Source organism: Solanum tuberosum, unplaced genomic scaffold, assembly GCF_000226075.1.
Source record: "Solanum tuberosum cultivar DM 1-3 516 R44 unplaced genomic scaffold, SolTub_3.0 scf00017, whole genome shotgun sequence".
Classification (NCBI taxonomy): Eukaryota; Viridiplantae; Streptophyta; class Magnoliopsida; order Solanales; family Solanaceae; genus Solanum; species Solanum tuberosum.
In genome coordinates, this window is record NW_006238943.1 from 784,134 (window position 1) to 799,055 (window position 14,922).

Sequence of the window (14,922 nt, forward strand, 5' to 3'; positions counted from 1 at the left end):
ATCTTATCAACGTCCATGAATGATAAATCATAGATTGAACTGCCATAACCTATTTCATTAGATTCCCAAAAAGGGGACTAGGAGCTTGTATTCATTGATACATGAATTAACCATGTTCTGCATTTTGCATGACACATAAAATTCTATAACATATAAAAAAGCTAATATCTCTGCTTCTTGGAAATAGCAGCTCTCTGGAGTTGCTATGCTAGTTGCATTATTATCCAGTTGATATAGTCTGCATCATTTCCATCTCCTGAACTCGGCGATTTAGTCTTACTCCTCGGTTGGAGGATCAACCCAGCGGCCGTTATCTTTAATTAGCTGGATCAATGCATCCGTTGCATGCTCCATTTCAATAGCGCGTTTTACCACCGTCTGGTAGAAATTTATTTCACCAGTAATCGAAACATATTAGTGACATGAATTGAGCTTAAATGGGAAAAACATGGACAATGAGAATTCATATAAATGACTCCCAACTTGTTTGGGATTGAGGCGTAGTAGACAAAAGTACGAAATTTGAAAACTAGCAGCAACTACTACTCCCTCAATCACAAGCAATCTGAGTACAACTAATCAGTATTCCTTCAAAAAAGCACATCAAAATATTTCATTTTCTTTAGCTATGTTTGGGTGAATTGTGTATGCTTGAAGTATTACTAGCTATGATATTTAGGTATTCTTTTTAGTCAAATGAGAGATAATAACAACCATTGCCGCAGGGAGATATATCATACATGCATCTAAAAGTTTTTTATTCTCTTTCGGATCTATATGAAGGCTAAAGAGGATGATCGACTCCAATGATTATACTTTCAACGATATTTTTCTATAAAAAACTATGTAGTGAATAATGCAAGCCAAATCCATCTTGCTCAGTACTGAGATAAGGGAAATAAAACTTGGTACCTTGCCGACGTAAAGGTCAATCTTCCCAGGAGCACCACCAACATATCCAAAGTCAGCATCAGCCATCTCCCCAGGTCCATTCACAATGCAACCCATGATGGCAATCTGAGAAGGAAAAAGAAACATAACACGAGTCATTTTTATTTACCGTCAGAATATATACTCAAAAAAATTAAGCTATTCAATAACAGTAAGCATTAGGGTCGCGTAATTACTGAAACACCAGGCAAGTGTGACGTCTTCTCTCTTATTTGAGCGCTTATCTCTTGAAGATCAAATAAAGTTCTGCCACAGGATGGGCATGATACATATTCCTGGAAGGGATAGACAGAAACGGAAATGAGTACTGTTACTATAGATTGATTCATATTCTTGCTGTGTCCAGTCGCTTAGCATTACCGTTTTTGTGTTCCGCATTCTGCAACCTTGAAGCAAATTGAAAGATGTATTTCTGAGGAAATCAAAATCCTTGACTGGAGCTTCCAAGAGAAGACCATCACCGAGCCCATCTACCAAGAGGGCTCCGGCATTTGTCCCGGCACCAATCACTAAGTCATCCCTGTCATGTTGAAATTGTCGTAAGCTAAATTACAAAAAAAACTCCACACGTCTGATTGTAGGTCATTCACGTCTTTCTTGCCATACCTGTGGGTGTTGCTGGGAAATTGTATGTGATGAATCACTGGAAAGTTCAAGGAATTCTCAGAAAGATACTCAAAAAGCCTGCAAAAGCAGATATGCTCAAGTTAACAGTGTCAAAAGAAGTAGAGAATGGGGAAAAAGCAGCAGCTAAGTAGTTTTCTGTCGTAATGTCTGCCTTTGAGAAAGTTTATACAAATGGAACGTATAATATTTGGTTATGCCAACTGATTTACTGTAAGAGAATGTGAATATTTTTAATCATGAAGCAACATACCTCCTGGCGGCCTGAACCCTGCCAATTTTTTCCTCTGTATATGGCAGATTATGAAGAATCATAGTAACATCAGAGCTCTTCAGGATTTCCAACTCGTCTTGTGATTCATCGCCACGCACGGACACAACCAATCGTGTACCTACAAGTAGGTTTCCACATCTAGCCTGATTAGTAAAACCTTTGGAAGATAATCAATTCAAAGAACTTACAGAACAAAATACAATTATCACACCTTCGGGAAGAAGCTTGTGAGCACCACCAGACAACTCCTTCAGAGTAACCAAGACCATGGCATTGGGTAATGGCTTTGTCAATTGCTCTGAGAGAGGAGCAATGACTCCCATGCTTATGTCGACCAACCTCTTGAGAGCTAGACGCTGTTCATGTGCAACAAAAAAATTTGACAATCAAGTCACTCTCACAGTAAACAAAATGGATATATCAAAATAATGTGCACTAGAAATGCTAAACTTTAACACACATTAGTCGGATCATCAACGAAAATAACGTGAATACTTAAATTACTACATAGAAAAGAAAAGGGTCCTTACAGAATCTATATCATCTAGTGGTGGAAGTTCCCTCAACAGGATTGAGTCCACAGTTGCCAAATCCTGAATTGAAACTGATTATAAGTTAGCACAAAGACAGTGCACAACAAGAGGAGAAGAATCGGTTAAGTACACAGTGCAATGAAAGTCGTAGAATAGACCTTAAATGGCATGCCAACGACAAGCTTTGCTGCTAATGATCTGTACAAAAGTTCAGGGGTCTGCAAAACCAAAAAAAATGTGACATTTCAAAGAAGATAAAATGAAGAAAACAATTGGAGCTAGAAAATTAGCATGTATAGAAATTGATTAGTAGAATCATATATTACAAACTATTATTAGAGAAGTATCGGATAAGACCTTTAATTGATTCAAAGAGACAGACATGAGAACAGAACCATCTCGATGCAACACGCCTCTGTAGTCTACTTCATCACCCTGTTAGAAAAATCAAACATTTGTTTGCTTCAAAAAATGAAGTCTCATATACCATATCTGCTCAGGTTTTAAAACCGACCTCCTTTTGAGCTGGCAATTCCCCTGACCTACGTTGAAAGTCAAAATAACGTCTGTGCTTTTCTTCAAAGGGGGCCTGATAAAGGAAGTAAAAATCTTACTACTTTGTCAAACTTAAAGTACTAAAGCACACTCATAAGCAATGTGATGAAAAGATTACCACTCCTAGCTGAAGCGCAGCTGCTCTTTTTCCAAGGTTTGCCAATCGTCGACAGGGATCTATCTCCTCTTCTGGAGCTTCAGTTAGGGAAACCCGTATTGTATCACCCAAACCATCCTGGATAAATTTGATAAATCAAGATTATGTATTTTCTGTCGCTTGATGAAGCCATTTGAATGGAACAGAATACAGCATTTAGATTAATCACATCTTCTGTTTAGCACAATTTAACAAATACATTCTTGTCCCCCCACCCCACCCCACCCATTTTGACAGTATATTGCTTACTACAATAACAACAACATACCCAGTGTAATCCCACAAGTGGGGTCTGTGAGGTAGACTAGAGAGGCTGTTACCAATAGATCCTCAGCTCAAAAGACATGTTCCCGAAGCAGAATTGCAAGAATAATATGACAATAAAATAGAAAGATACAAAGCAAATGAGACAACAAGAATAAGAGACTACATGACTACTAAACATCACCCTATCTTTTGCACATACAGTGCGACAACATTCGGCTACTTACTAGCCTTCTACCCTAATCCTTGATCTCCAAACCTTCCTATCTAGGATCATGTCCTCGGCAAGCCGGAGAAATACCCTATTGCTTGTCTAAATGAAGCTGGGACCGTCAAAATGAATAAAGACATTATTTTTAAAAGATGCTCGGTCTTTAACTGTTATTCATACAGGATAAAAATAGTATACCTGAAGAAGTGTGCCAATACCGATTGCAGACTTCATCCTTCCATCCTCACCTTCACCAGCTTCAGTAACTCCCAAGTGTAAAGGATAGTCCCATCCCTGAACATACATCTCAGCTACAAGAAGGCGATACGCCTGAACCATAACTACTGGATTGCTAGCTTTCATTGAGAAGACGAAATTGTGAAAGTCCAACTTTCTACAAATTCTTGCAAACTCAAATGCTGATTCTACCTGTAACACATTAGATGATACAAATTATCAAATACGGCAACAATGACTAGAACAGAATATTCTAGGTAAGTAATTCAGTTGCTGCTCACCATTCCCCTAGGCGAGTCCCCATAATAGCTCATAATGCGATCTGAAAGGCTCCCATGGTTTGTCCCAATGCGCATTGCACGTCCATACTTCTTACATTTTTCCACCAATGGTGTAAAAACCTGAAGCATTTCAAGTAGAAAATGGATTAGACTCTTGCAACGAGGTAGACTGCTAGACGTCATCATGGTGGACCAAATTGTGTCCAGGAATATGCTTCATGATAAAAGGGGAAATTTCTTCCTGAACGAGAATAACAGGAAGTCAGAGTATCCAATAAACGATGATTAAAGACCTAACGCCAGCTTGATAACCTATTCTTGTTTGGTATTGTCTGTGCTAGCATACTGACTGCAACTTTTGCCGCATATTATCTTTTGCACAGCAGTAAACAACGAGGACCTTATGATTAAATCAATATGATTCATATCTTTACATGTTCATTATCATTATCAAAAAATTATCATTACATGTTTTTGAAGTAGAAAAAAATACAGTATTCATATAAGTGCAGGATAGTCTGACCTCCTCAATATGCTCGAGTTCTTTCTGATAGTCATCTTCTGTGTACTCTAATTGCTCAAACTGGGCTCGCCTGTCAGCTGAAAGAAATTAACTGATTAGATCAGAGCTTTTCTCCTGGCTCTTCCAAAAGACCATCACGTAGACAGAGAATGAAATACCAAAGTTTCCAGGATTGACACGTATTTTGTCAAAGCACTCTGCCACTCGAAGTGCAACAGAAGGAGCAAAATGAATGTCAGCCACCAGAGGGATGTTGTAACTGCATGTGCAGAACGTTGATGAAATAAAATATGCTCATATCATGAAGTCCATCAAATATAGAGATATGCTGATGAAAATGAGACCTACTTCTTTTGCACCAGAGTATTTTTAATTTCAAAACATGCATCAGCTTCTTTCTTCCCTTGTACTGTAATTCGAACTATGTCAGCTCCTGCATCAGCAATTTTCATCACCTGCATAAACAGGAATTAGCATCACGGCTAGACTTCTTTTGTTTTTTTAGGTTTTCAAGCTCATTAAAGAGGCATATTCAGATATAACATGCAAATTATTGGAAATTCGAAAACAAAAAGTTTCACCTCGTGAGCTGGAAATTGATTTATGATTAAGTAGAAAACTTGCTGTAAAATTCCGAACACAGATGGGAGTAACCTTACACACCATCAAAGAAAGTAGCATTTGTGGTGATATGTTAGATTCAATTCTGACTGAGGTTCTATATATAGCGGACTTAGAAAGGTTTCCCAAAATTAGAAAGAAAAGAGTAAAACACTATTCAATGACCGATTCACATGGAACCGAGACCATTATCTTACTACTGATATGAGAAGAAAACACTGTCACAGACGAGACAAATTAGGACATTGGAACACTCTGGAGATTCATAGTCGAGAAAATCCTCACGAAACAGAAAAGGGATAAGGTCAGAGAATGACAGAATGGTAAGGTTACACATAGAGCTCCCCCCTTCCCTTCTCCTTGTCCCTCCTCTATCCCAAGCCTCGCCCCTTCCCCCCCAAACCAAAAGTAGGTAAAATTAAGTAAAGAAGGTTGGCTCGTAAAGTTACAAACGCAAAATAAACAGTATTAACTGAGGACACCCAAAGAAGTAAACTCAGCTTCAATACAGCACTAACACAAATTTCATTGCAGATACAGTTATAGCAGACTGCCACCTCTCGCTTAAATTGTGAAGTAGAAGAAGAACCTGTTCTACTGTTGCAGCAACATCTTTGGTATCTGTTGTGGTCATTGTTTGAATTCTAATTGGATGTTCGCTACCAAGAGCCACGTTCCCAACCATCACAGTGCAGGTCTGTCTTCTGACAGTTTTGTATATGGATTCACAATATTTTTGCCTAGGAACTGTATCAAGAAGCATACATCAGTCATCAGAGAATGAATACAAATAAATGTGTTGCTTCTACTCCCAAAATATAAAACGAAGATTTTTTGCAGGATAACTAAATAAAAAGAAGATATTAAAATGCCAAATTTAAATTTCCTATAAGTAGCATCCATGGAGATCTAAGAGAAGTTACTTCAAACGTATTCCAATTAAGTTTTTGTGAAACGTCTCCTACAGGATTCCTACAACATAAATAATCCACACTGTTTAAAAGGCAAAGTACTAGAAGCTCTGTAGTGCCTACCTAGTAGTGGACTCCCTTCAGACGCAGGCTGAAGTTCAATGGTCTCTTGATCAGGAATTGCATTTCTTATCACAGAAACCTTGGTTCGCCGAAACTTAACCCTCTGTAAGTCAGAAACTCTAACAAAATTCATACTTTTTGTGAACCCCAAAACATTTTCATTGCTCTTCAGGCCTGTAAATGAAGCTGGAACAGCCCCTGCCGCCATTTTTATCGATGACCCAAGTCTCTATCTTCACACTCCTGAAACATAAGACAATCAATATTCATCTAGTATACATTAGATATCACAAAACAAAAACAAAAAAAGGGATCTTCCCCAAATCCCTTATGGACCCAATATCTTTCCCTGTTGGAATAAAACTGAAGTATTTGAACTCTTACAGTAACAGAAAATGAAATAAACCAAGATTTGAGCAGGGCAATTCAAATAGAAAACTCAGCTCAAAACACAAAACTACAACAACTTACTTACGAATATGATCATGTAAATCAATTCAACAAAAAAAAAATTGAAACTTTCTTAAAGAATTTCCTCCAATACAAAAAGGGGTCTCAACAAAAGAAGAGCTGGAGTTAAAGATAACACTACTCACCAAGTAGAAGAATCAAGAACTTACAAATTCTCAATATTCACCAAAATCCAGTTAGGCAGCTGAGAAAACCTATCCTCCCATCTCCCCCTCATCCCCACCCCCCACCCCACCTACACACAAAACCCAAAAAAAACTCATAACTACAACTACTATGGCTCAATCCCAAGTTAGTTGGGCCTAGCTATAAATTCTCAATATTCACCAAAATTCAATCACCCAGACACTCCCCCCACCCATCCCACCCCACCCCCAAACCAAAAAAAAAGGATCTTTTTTCAAATCCCTTTTGGACCTAGTTGATATCTTCCCTGTTGGAACAAACCTGAAGTATTTAAACTCTTACTACAACAGAAAAAGAAACAAACCAAGATTTAAGCAGGGCAATTCAAACAAAAAACTACAACAACTTACTTAGAAACATGATCACATAAATCAATTTAACAAAAAAAGATTGAAACTTTCTTTAAGAATTCCCTCAAATCCAAAAAGGGGTTTCAACAAAAGAAAAAATGTAAAACATAACACTACTCACCAAATTCAAGAATCCAAAGAGAAGTACAAAGAATTAGGTCTCAAAAAACTTGTAATAAAATGGGGTTTCAGAAAAAAATGGAAGAGAAGATTGAAATTACTTGTATTTACTCTTCCTAACAGATTAGGCAACTGAGAATGCAGACAAAATGAGACTTGTACAGCATCTTTTTGGAATTGTATTGTTTGTAGCCAGCCATACACATTTAAGTGAAAAATTAGTGGTTAAATTTTAATTACTAAAAACTTGCTAATGGACTAAAATGACTGGTAATTTTCTTTATTGTACCCCTTGTGTTTTTGGATTATATTAGTTTTGGTCCACCAAAATAATGAATTTGCACTCCTAGAACATAATTGGGTTTGGCTTTGTGATGTTTTCTAAGGGTTCTTTTAGTTCAAAACTAGGTTATATTGGGATTATACTTAAATTTTATTCCTATTTTGTGTGAGATAAAAAGACTATTTCTGATAAATTCTTGGCTCAAAATAAAAATTGTGAAAAATAAGTGATAGATTAAATGTGAGTACATAACAAACTATATATTTTGTTACAAAAGAGTGAAAGAAATGGAGGGATTAATTAAATTGATTTATGTTCCCACTCCAAGTTTTATATAGCAAAAAAGGAAAAATAATAATTATAAAATGGGAGCAACCAACTTAAAGGATGTAAGCATATAACTTCATGAAAATTTGAATTGATAGTGAGAAATAGTAATTGAGGTCATATAGTTTGAAAATTCAATATACACATGTAACACATAAATCATCTTTTGTCTATTTTGACTAGATTTTAATGAAAGCATAATATTACCAAATACCTATTAATATTAGTTGGAAATAAAATGAGAGAAACTATAATTGAGGTCATAAGTTTGAAACATTTCAATAATCAAGAATAAGTAATATTTTTTCTCCGTCAAAATAGAAATGCTCCCTCCTCATTTCAATAAATATTTATTAATTTTTATTGTATGAGCTAATTCTTTTTTTATTTATTATTTTATTTTTCTCAATAGATAAAAACGAAGAAAATGTAAGAATATACACATACAAAAAATTTTTGATTGAGGCAAGAGAATATTCTATAAGATGGAATGTTAGGTTTTAGGATACATGTGTCATGTGTGGATGTTGAAGATCTATCATACCTTTGGGTGTGCGGTGGTTGAAGGAATGGTTATTACCAGATTCTAGCTTGTTGGGGTTATTTGTGTCAAAATATATATATCAATCCCAGGACATCGATATATTATCTCTAAAGACGTCAAAATTAGTAAGTGTGTTTTTTTACTAATAAAAAAAAGTTGTGGACTGAAATTTAGTTTGTGAAAAGTACAAGGGTTGAGATGCAAAATTAGAAGGAATACATACAACTAACTAATATTTGGACTTAACAACCAAACTGTGGAAAAAGAAAAAAGACACGAGACAATTGCCACGTGTTTCCTTAGGTATTGTTTTACACGTGAAAAATAGAACGCCTTTTACGGTTATGATGAGATTAAATGATTAATTACGATGGGATAAGTTATGTTAATTTTTAATTTTTTTTATTGAGAGTTTGATTTGTTGTATTTGATATAATATGTGAACAAGTTATTTGTTGACAAAAATATATTTCATGAATGTGAAAAATGATGTATAAAAAGGGTTTAAAGAGATATCTATGTCATTTACCGATTTAATTCTGGACAAGTATCCCGGGATTACTATATCACACAAGGGGAGGTATAACTTATCCCGGTACTAATTATTGATCTCGAGGATAAGTTATCCCGAACTTATCAACCAAATAACAAGTTAAGTGACACTATAATTTAATCTCAGGACTATTTAAAGTTATCATTCACATTAAACGACCCCTAAATTGCCTAAGTTACGAGTCCGGTCTCAAAACAGATATTTTTTTGACAAAACACAGATCAAAATAGACACTTCGCTTATAAATGGACGAATTGTCACAAATGAATTTAACTCAATCTGTTTCATCCCAAAATAAATCACAAAACTTTTAGAGTAGTTCACAAATGGGTGAACTCCAATTTTTTGAATTAGTTTTCATTTTAAGCTATATCATATCTAAATTTTAGAACAAGAAAATCCTTCCTCCATTTCAGTTTCTTTGTATTTCTTTTCTTCTTCTTTTTTGGCAACTTTCTTCGTGGACCACAAAATTCAGAAGTTTATTTTACTTTCGTAAATTTTATATCAAGTCAAAGCCAGACAAACAAATTTAAATAGGAGTAATAATAATGATAGCATAATTATAATAATACCTACAATAACAAGTCCTTTCTCCTAAAGTTCTTATTAAATAGAGGCTCATGCTTACAAATTTTTGGAAATCCAAAAAGAAGAGAACCAAAACTTAGCTAAGAAAGAGTCTATTAGATTACAATCACCAACTTTTTCAACCTCCACACACACCCTCAAAGGCTGCAAAAAAACCTATGGTGATCATATATCATATTACAGAGTCATTGAATTTGAAACCATGTAACAAATTCAGCTTAAAGATCATCATTCTTAGAATTAACACCAAGAAGTTTAGCTAGATTCCCGTTTTCATACGCGTCGATGGTATCTGTACAGTAAATAATATAGTAAGCACATGATTATGACTAATACAGAGGCAGCATAGAGAGCACTAAGATATGCTTTGAGTTATCTTACCATCTGATCCTCCAATATGTTTTCCGTTGATGAAAACTTGTGGCACGGTGCGTCTGCCAACAATCTCACTAATGGCATCCTGGATGCTCCATCCATCATCTAACAAGAGGAAAAAAGCAGAATTTTGATTTATGTTCAAATAGTTATTGCTGCAAATCAGTATTGTCAAAGGCGAAAATTTCTAAAAAGTGCTCCAGATCTATTGGACTTTAATCATAAAGCGCAATTTAAGTGCAGGCTTTAGTTTAAAAAAAGGCAGAAATAAAAGATAGGGAAAAAGGACAAATATACCCCCGAACTATCGTAAATGGTATGCAGATACCCTCTATCATACTTTTGAGACATTGGTACCCCTACCGTCCAAAAAGTAGAGCATATATGCCCTTCACTCTAACAAATTCATTCGACAATGTTTTCCTTAGCAACTACTACACTTACTTGCCGATTATATTTGTTGTTTGGTACCGATTCAAGATAGAACTCATGAGCAATGAGTGTGCTTGCTTAATGCTTGCCTACACTGAACCACAGCTTAAGTGAGACGAAGTGCCATCACTGAGCTGTTCTGACCTTCAGGACTAGAACGAGCCTTTGTCAACAATGCGTAAATCACCCCCTCCCCCCCTCAAGCCCCCAGGTCCAACTAAGGGAAAGTTCTGTACCAGTTCTACTGCTCACGCCCACAAGGGCCTTCGACAAATTGGAATTGTTAGATGTTTGAAACAGCAAGATGGATAATCTAGGACATTATGATCATTCCAAAGTTTCAAGGGCTCGGGTTGCTAGGTGTAAATACTAAGCAAAGTGTAGAACTTTCTTGAGTGAAGTAAAAGCCCATTTGGATTGATTGGCTTTTGGCTTATGATTTATAAGCCTAAAGCCATATGTTAGAAATTCTAACTTATGGCTTTTGGCCTATTTTTGTTATCTTAGCTTAAAAAGAACTGCTTATAAGCAGTTTTCAATTTTACCCTAACAGTATAAAACTGCTTAAAAGCTCTTTTGGCTTAAGAGCACCTAAAATAAGCCAATCCAAATAGGCTCTAAGTACAGACCTAAAAGTTAGCCCACCCATCGTGGCGGCTGAAGAGCTTCAATTTAAAGCAAACAAAAGAGAAGCAAGAGAAAATAACACGGATGTCCTCCAATGAATTAGTTTAGTATATATTCTGGGGAAAACGTGTTAATTTTTCCTACTTGCCTCTCAATTCAGTGTTTCATTCCCTGCAAAGCACCCGCAACTTAAAATCAACAAGAGGAGGAAGCTCAGGACATTTATAAACCCTTTTGAATCCACGTTCTTTTTTTTTTGGATAAGTATATAAACCCTTTTGGATTCTGGAACATATACTCTCTATAACCTTTGTAATGGGTTACAAGTTACCATAAATCTCTATAATCTTGAAAATATTTTAAGGTCTACAAGTGGCCTGAAATTTGGTCTTATGGGTGATAAGCTGGTTTAAATGATTGGCTTTTGATATGACATGAAATTACAGCATTCAACCAAAACTTCATCTCTCTGGACATTTGCGCGTAAAATTAAGGATCCCAACAGTCTTCATGTGATAATGCATGCAATAACATTTCTCTAAGGGTGTTCGGTACGGAGGAAAGCATTTTCTTCAATTTTCCCATGTTTCGTTGGTCAAATTGTTTTGGAAAACATTTTCTTTAGGAAAATGAGTTCCTTAAAAATGAGAAAAAGGACTTCCCTGATAAAGTGGATTCCTAAGTGACATTCCAATTTCATTGTCTCATCCCCAACCCACCCAATGCCCTGAACCCCCATTCCATCCCACCCCCCTAATGTTTTGGCTGATTACATATAAATGCACTTGTTTTTTATTTTTAATTTAGTTTTCTTACCAAACACTAGAAAATAAGTAAAAAACCACTTGTTTTTCAAGAAAGCATTTTCCTTGATACCAAACACACCCCAAGTCTCAATTCGCTCGAAGTGTTTCTATTTAATTGGACAAGTCCAATTGACCTTGTCAAGAAATCGTGGAAAATGTGATTGGCCGATGGCAAGCCTAATAAGATGTAATCCATTGTATCTTACAATTTTACTTGATCACTGAAATCCATTGTAGGCAGTTGAGAAAACCTTAGAAGGTTGGCAGCTATAATCCTGCCTTACAACATGTAGGGATTGATAAAGGAAAAGTTTGGGTTGAGACTTAGGGGCATAGGAAGGATACCTCTCTCATCAAGCTCAACGACGTGAGGTTTTTGGTTCAATTCTTTGAATACAGCCTTTGCTTTCCTACAGTATCTGCAAAGCAATATAAAATTGATGCAAACAGTTAATACAACATACAATAAACACAAATAAAATAGTGTTTGCATGCCAGGTCATTATATATACTTTTAAGAAGTTGAATATGTACACATAGGTTTCGAATAGGAAAATTAATGAATCTATAAGCCATATTAGTTGTCAGTGATTTTGATCTATTCAATCTCAAACATTCTTATAGGTGTTAAGGCATGGATTTCACTGGCTAACAGGATACATGTTGTATTGCCTCATCAATATTGTGAGTCATATTTACTGTCTCGCAAATGAACTAGACAGAATTTACTTGATAACTTTAGAATTGAAAAAGAGCACAGGATGAGCACTTGGGGAAAAGGTCCCCATAATTGTAAATGTAATCTGTTCGTCATTTTGAATGATGCATTCAGAAGGTAAAAGTACTGTTTCTCTGATATGTCCTCAGAATTTAAGCAGAGAGCATATTGGACACAGAGCATAGTTTAGATGCAATTCTCTCCAACGTCATCGAGGTCCCTAGTTTTAGATGCATGACTCTTCAATATAATTTATGGAGAAATAGCAACGGAACCATAAACTAGAGCAATTCAAAACTCAACCACTATGTTTTTAGCATACCATTTTCTTCAAAGACTTGAGAACTCTCCCCCCAATTCAATTTTCATAATCGTGTGAGAAAGGTAGATCCTTGGGCTCTTTGATTAGACATAACATGAGCAAGGTAAATCAAACTTTGTAATATATTAATCAGTTTTATATTATCTTTTCCTTTGATTTCCACGGCGTAAGATTCAATTATAACCTCACAGAACAATCAGAGTGCATCCATCATCATAAAGACCAATTCTTATTACAATTAATTAGCTAAAGACAACTCAATAAAAAAAGGTATCAAGCTAAAGAGAATCAAACTAGCTAAACCATTGTAAAAGGGGAAAATGTTCCACATTTTTTACATCGATCCATCCAATAATTAACTCAACTACAAAAACCAAAATCAAGATCTTTCTGTAAAGTATACAGAAAAATGTACTCCATTACAACCTTCTTTGTCACATTAAAATCCTCATAAATAAAGCTTCTTCTTTGCATGCTTCATATTTTTTAATACTCCCTTATTCCACTTTAACTTTTCCAGCTTAGAAAATATAATTTATCACTATGTTCCTAATTTATCCCTATTATAAACTATAGTCATTTCCCAAAAACATTAAATTTATTATATTCAAAAGGATAATACAGTAAAATTGCTTCCTAAAGTGGTTTGCAAGTCAATACTGGCCAAGTAAAAATGGATGGAGGGAGTAACTTTTTGTTCAAATTCATCAAAGACACAAACTTTATCCTCACTTTTGGTAGATTAATTCAAACCAATAAAAAAGGGTAACCCAATTTGGAATTTATCATATCAATTTGACAATCAAATGCCATAACATAGAAAAAAAGAAGATATAACTGCATTACAAAAGGGACATCAAAATTACAAATGAAACACAATCAGATAATAAGCTAAAAACCCATCAACAAAATCAGAAAAAGGAGCTTAAAGAGAGAGAAGAAAACTAACGGGCAGTAAGATTTGGAGAAGATAACAATGGAGTGAGAAGAAATCGTCTTTTTGACGAAAGCAGATGAATCTCCAGCTTCAACAATTGTTGATGCGTATAACAACACAGTTACAGATACTATAATTAAGAAAATGGGTATCGAGGAAAACGATGTAGAACTGGAAAATGCAGTTGATTTCGCCATTTTTGAGCTCTGAAAGACTTGAAAATTAATTTGCTCTTTCAAGATCTCAAATCGGGTTTTTTTTCTTCAATATTTATGGAAAGTATATTTTACCTGATTGGGCTTTGGGATTTGGGCCTTGTTTTATTTTGTTATGGGCCTGGTGATAAAATTGCTGGATGAGTTAGACAAAATAACTATTTTTACGGGGTGACTTACGAGAATGATCTTGAAAATAAGTCGTTTTAAAATTAATGTTAAGTTTTTCCATGTGGAGAGTATTTTTTACTTTTGATCGTGAAGGTTTGTTCATGGAGAAAGCGGGGGGTCAAATGTTTAAAACTAGTCATTTTTGAAGGTTATTGATGGTAATTTCCCGACTTTTATGATTGTTAATTAAAAATCTATTACTGATTCGAAACTAATTAAAATTAAATCATTTTTAGTAAGTAAATAACAGTTGAGGAAGAAAATAAGTAAATAAACTAGTTGGACAATAATACGTCAGTTACATCCAACAACTTGTTATTATCATTATTATTATTGTTATTATTCTCCTTTCCCAACTATCAAAACAAGCAAATTTCCCTTCAGCCACTCGCGAATGAGCATAAAAAAGGAACTCCCACTAAAACCTCAAGGAAGATTGAATCCTTACGTGCAAATTAAACAAAGGCATAGACGAATATGGATAGGCCTAGAAAAGGCATTTCCACATAGACGACTAATATGATTGTCAAAGAACATTAAGGAAGTATCTAGTATGGATCGTACATGGATAGTAGTTGGAGTCGGCATCTGAGTTCTCTAGGGAAGAGGATCAAGTTTCCCCCTCTCCC

The 14,922-nt window shown here is 35.4% G+C and overlaps 2 protein-coding genes across 3 annotated transcripts; both read right to left on the reverse strand.

The window, feature by feature from the left end:
* Positions 1–30: 30 nt before the first annotated feature.
* LOC102591285 (4-hydroxy-3-methylbut-2-en-1-yl diphosphate synthase (ferredoxin), chloroplastic) lies at positions 31–7,599 on the reverse strand. 2 transcript variants are annotated; one of them, XM_006340139.2, is made up of 20 exons: positions 7,494–7,599; positions 6,266–6,508; positions 5,821–5,978; positions 4,959–5,065; positions 4,769–4,869; positions 4,611–4,687; positions 4,088–4,207; positions 3,768–3,998; positions 3,056–3,172; positions 2,897–2,971; positions 2,740–2,817; positions 2,541–2,600; positions 2,380–2,442; positions 2,061–2,205; positions 1,829–1,967; positions 1,558–1,635; positions 1,312–1,471; positions 1,128–1,226; positions 913–1,017; positions 31–378 (listed from the first exon to the last, which is right to left on the reverse strand). In XM_006340139.2, exons 2-20 carry the CDS (start codon positions 6,471–6,473, stop codon positions 277–279), a joined length of 2,223 nt encoding a protein of 740 aa, XP_006340201.1. In that variant the 5' UTR covers positions 6,474–6,508; positions 7,494–7,599; the 3' UTR covers positions 31–276. The 2 variants fall into 2 exon arrangements, with proteins under 2 accessions (XP_006340201.1, XP_015170680.1); XM_015315194.1 differs by having other exon boundaries at positions 7,394–7,587.
* Positions 7,600–9,648: 2,049 nt separating this feature from the next.
* Positions 9,649–14,160, reverse strand: LOC102591615 (glutaredoxin-C4). The gene is made up of 4 exons (XM_006340140.2): positions 13,920–14,160; positions 12,276–12,349; positions 10,072–10,170; positions 9,649–9,982 (listed from the first exon to the last, which is right to left on the reverse strand). The coding sequence occupies exons 1-4, from the start codon at positions 14,102–14,104 to the stop codon at positions 9,909–9,911; spliced, it is 432 nt and encodes a 143-aa protein (XP_006340202.1). The 5' UTR covers positions 14,105–14,160; the 3' UTR covers positions 9,649–9,908.
* Positions 14,161–14,922: the final 762 nt, after the last annotated feature.

Bases quoted from the DNA above. Each gene is read 5' to 3' on its own strand.
- LOC102591285 (XM_006340139.2), bottom strand. From the start codon at position 6,473: ATGGCGGCAGGGGCTGTTCCAGCTTCATTTACAGGCCTGAAGAGCAAT. The intron at 3,999-4,087 runs GTGAGCAGCAAC...AATGTGTTACAG, and splicing joins GGGACTCGCCTAGGGGAATG to GTAGAATCAGCATTTGAGTT. The intron at 1,472-1,557 runs GTATGGCAAGAA...TCAACATGACAG, and splicing joins TTTCCCAGCAACACCCACAG to GGATGACTTAGTGATTGGTG.
- LOC102591615 (XM_006340140.2), bottom strand. From the start codon at position 14,104: ATGGCGAAATCAACTGCATTTTCCAGTTCTACATCGTTTTCCTCGATA. The intron at 10,171-12,275 runs GTATCCTTCCTA...TCCTCTTGTTAG, and splicing joins CGTTGAGCTTGATGAGAGAG to ATGATGGATGGAGCATCCAG. The intron at 9,983-10,071 runs GTAAGATAACTC...TTTACTGTACAG, and splicing joins ACATATTGGAGGATCAGATG to ATACCATCGACGCGTATGAA.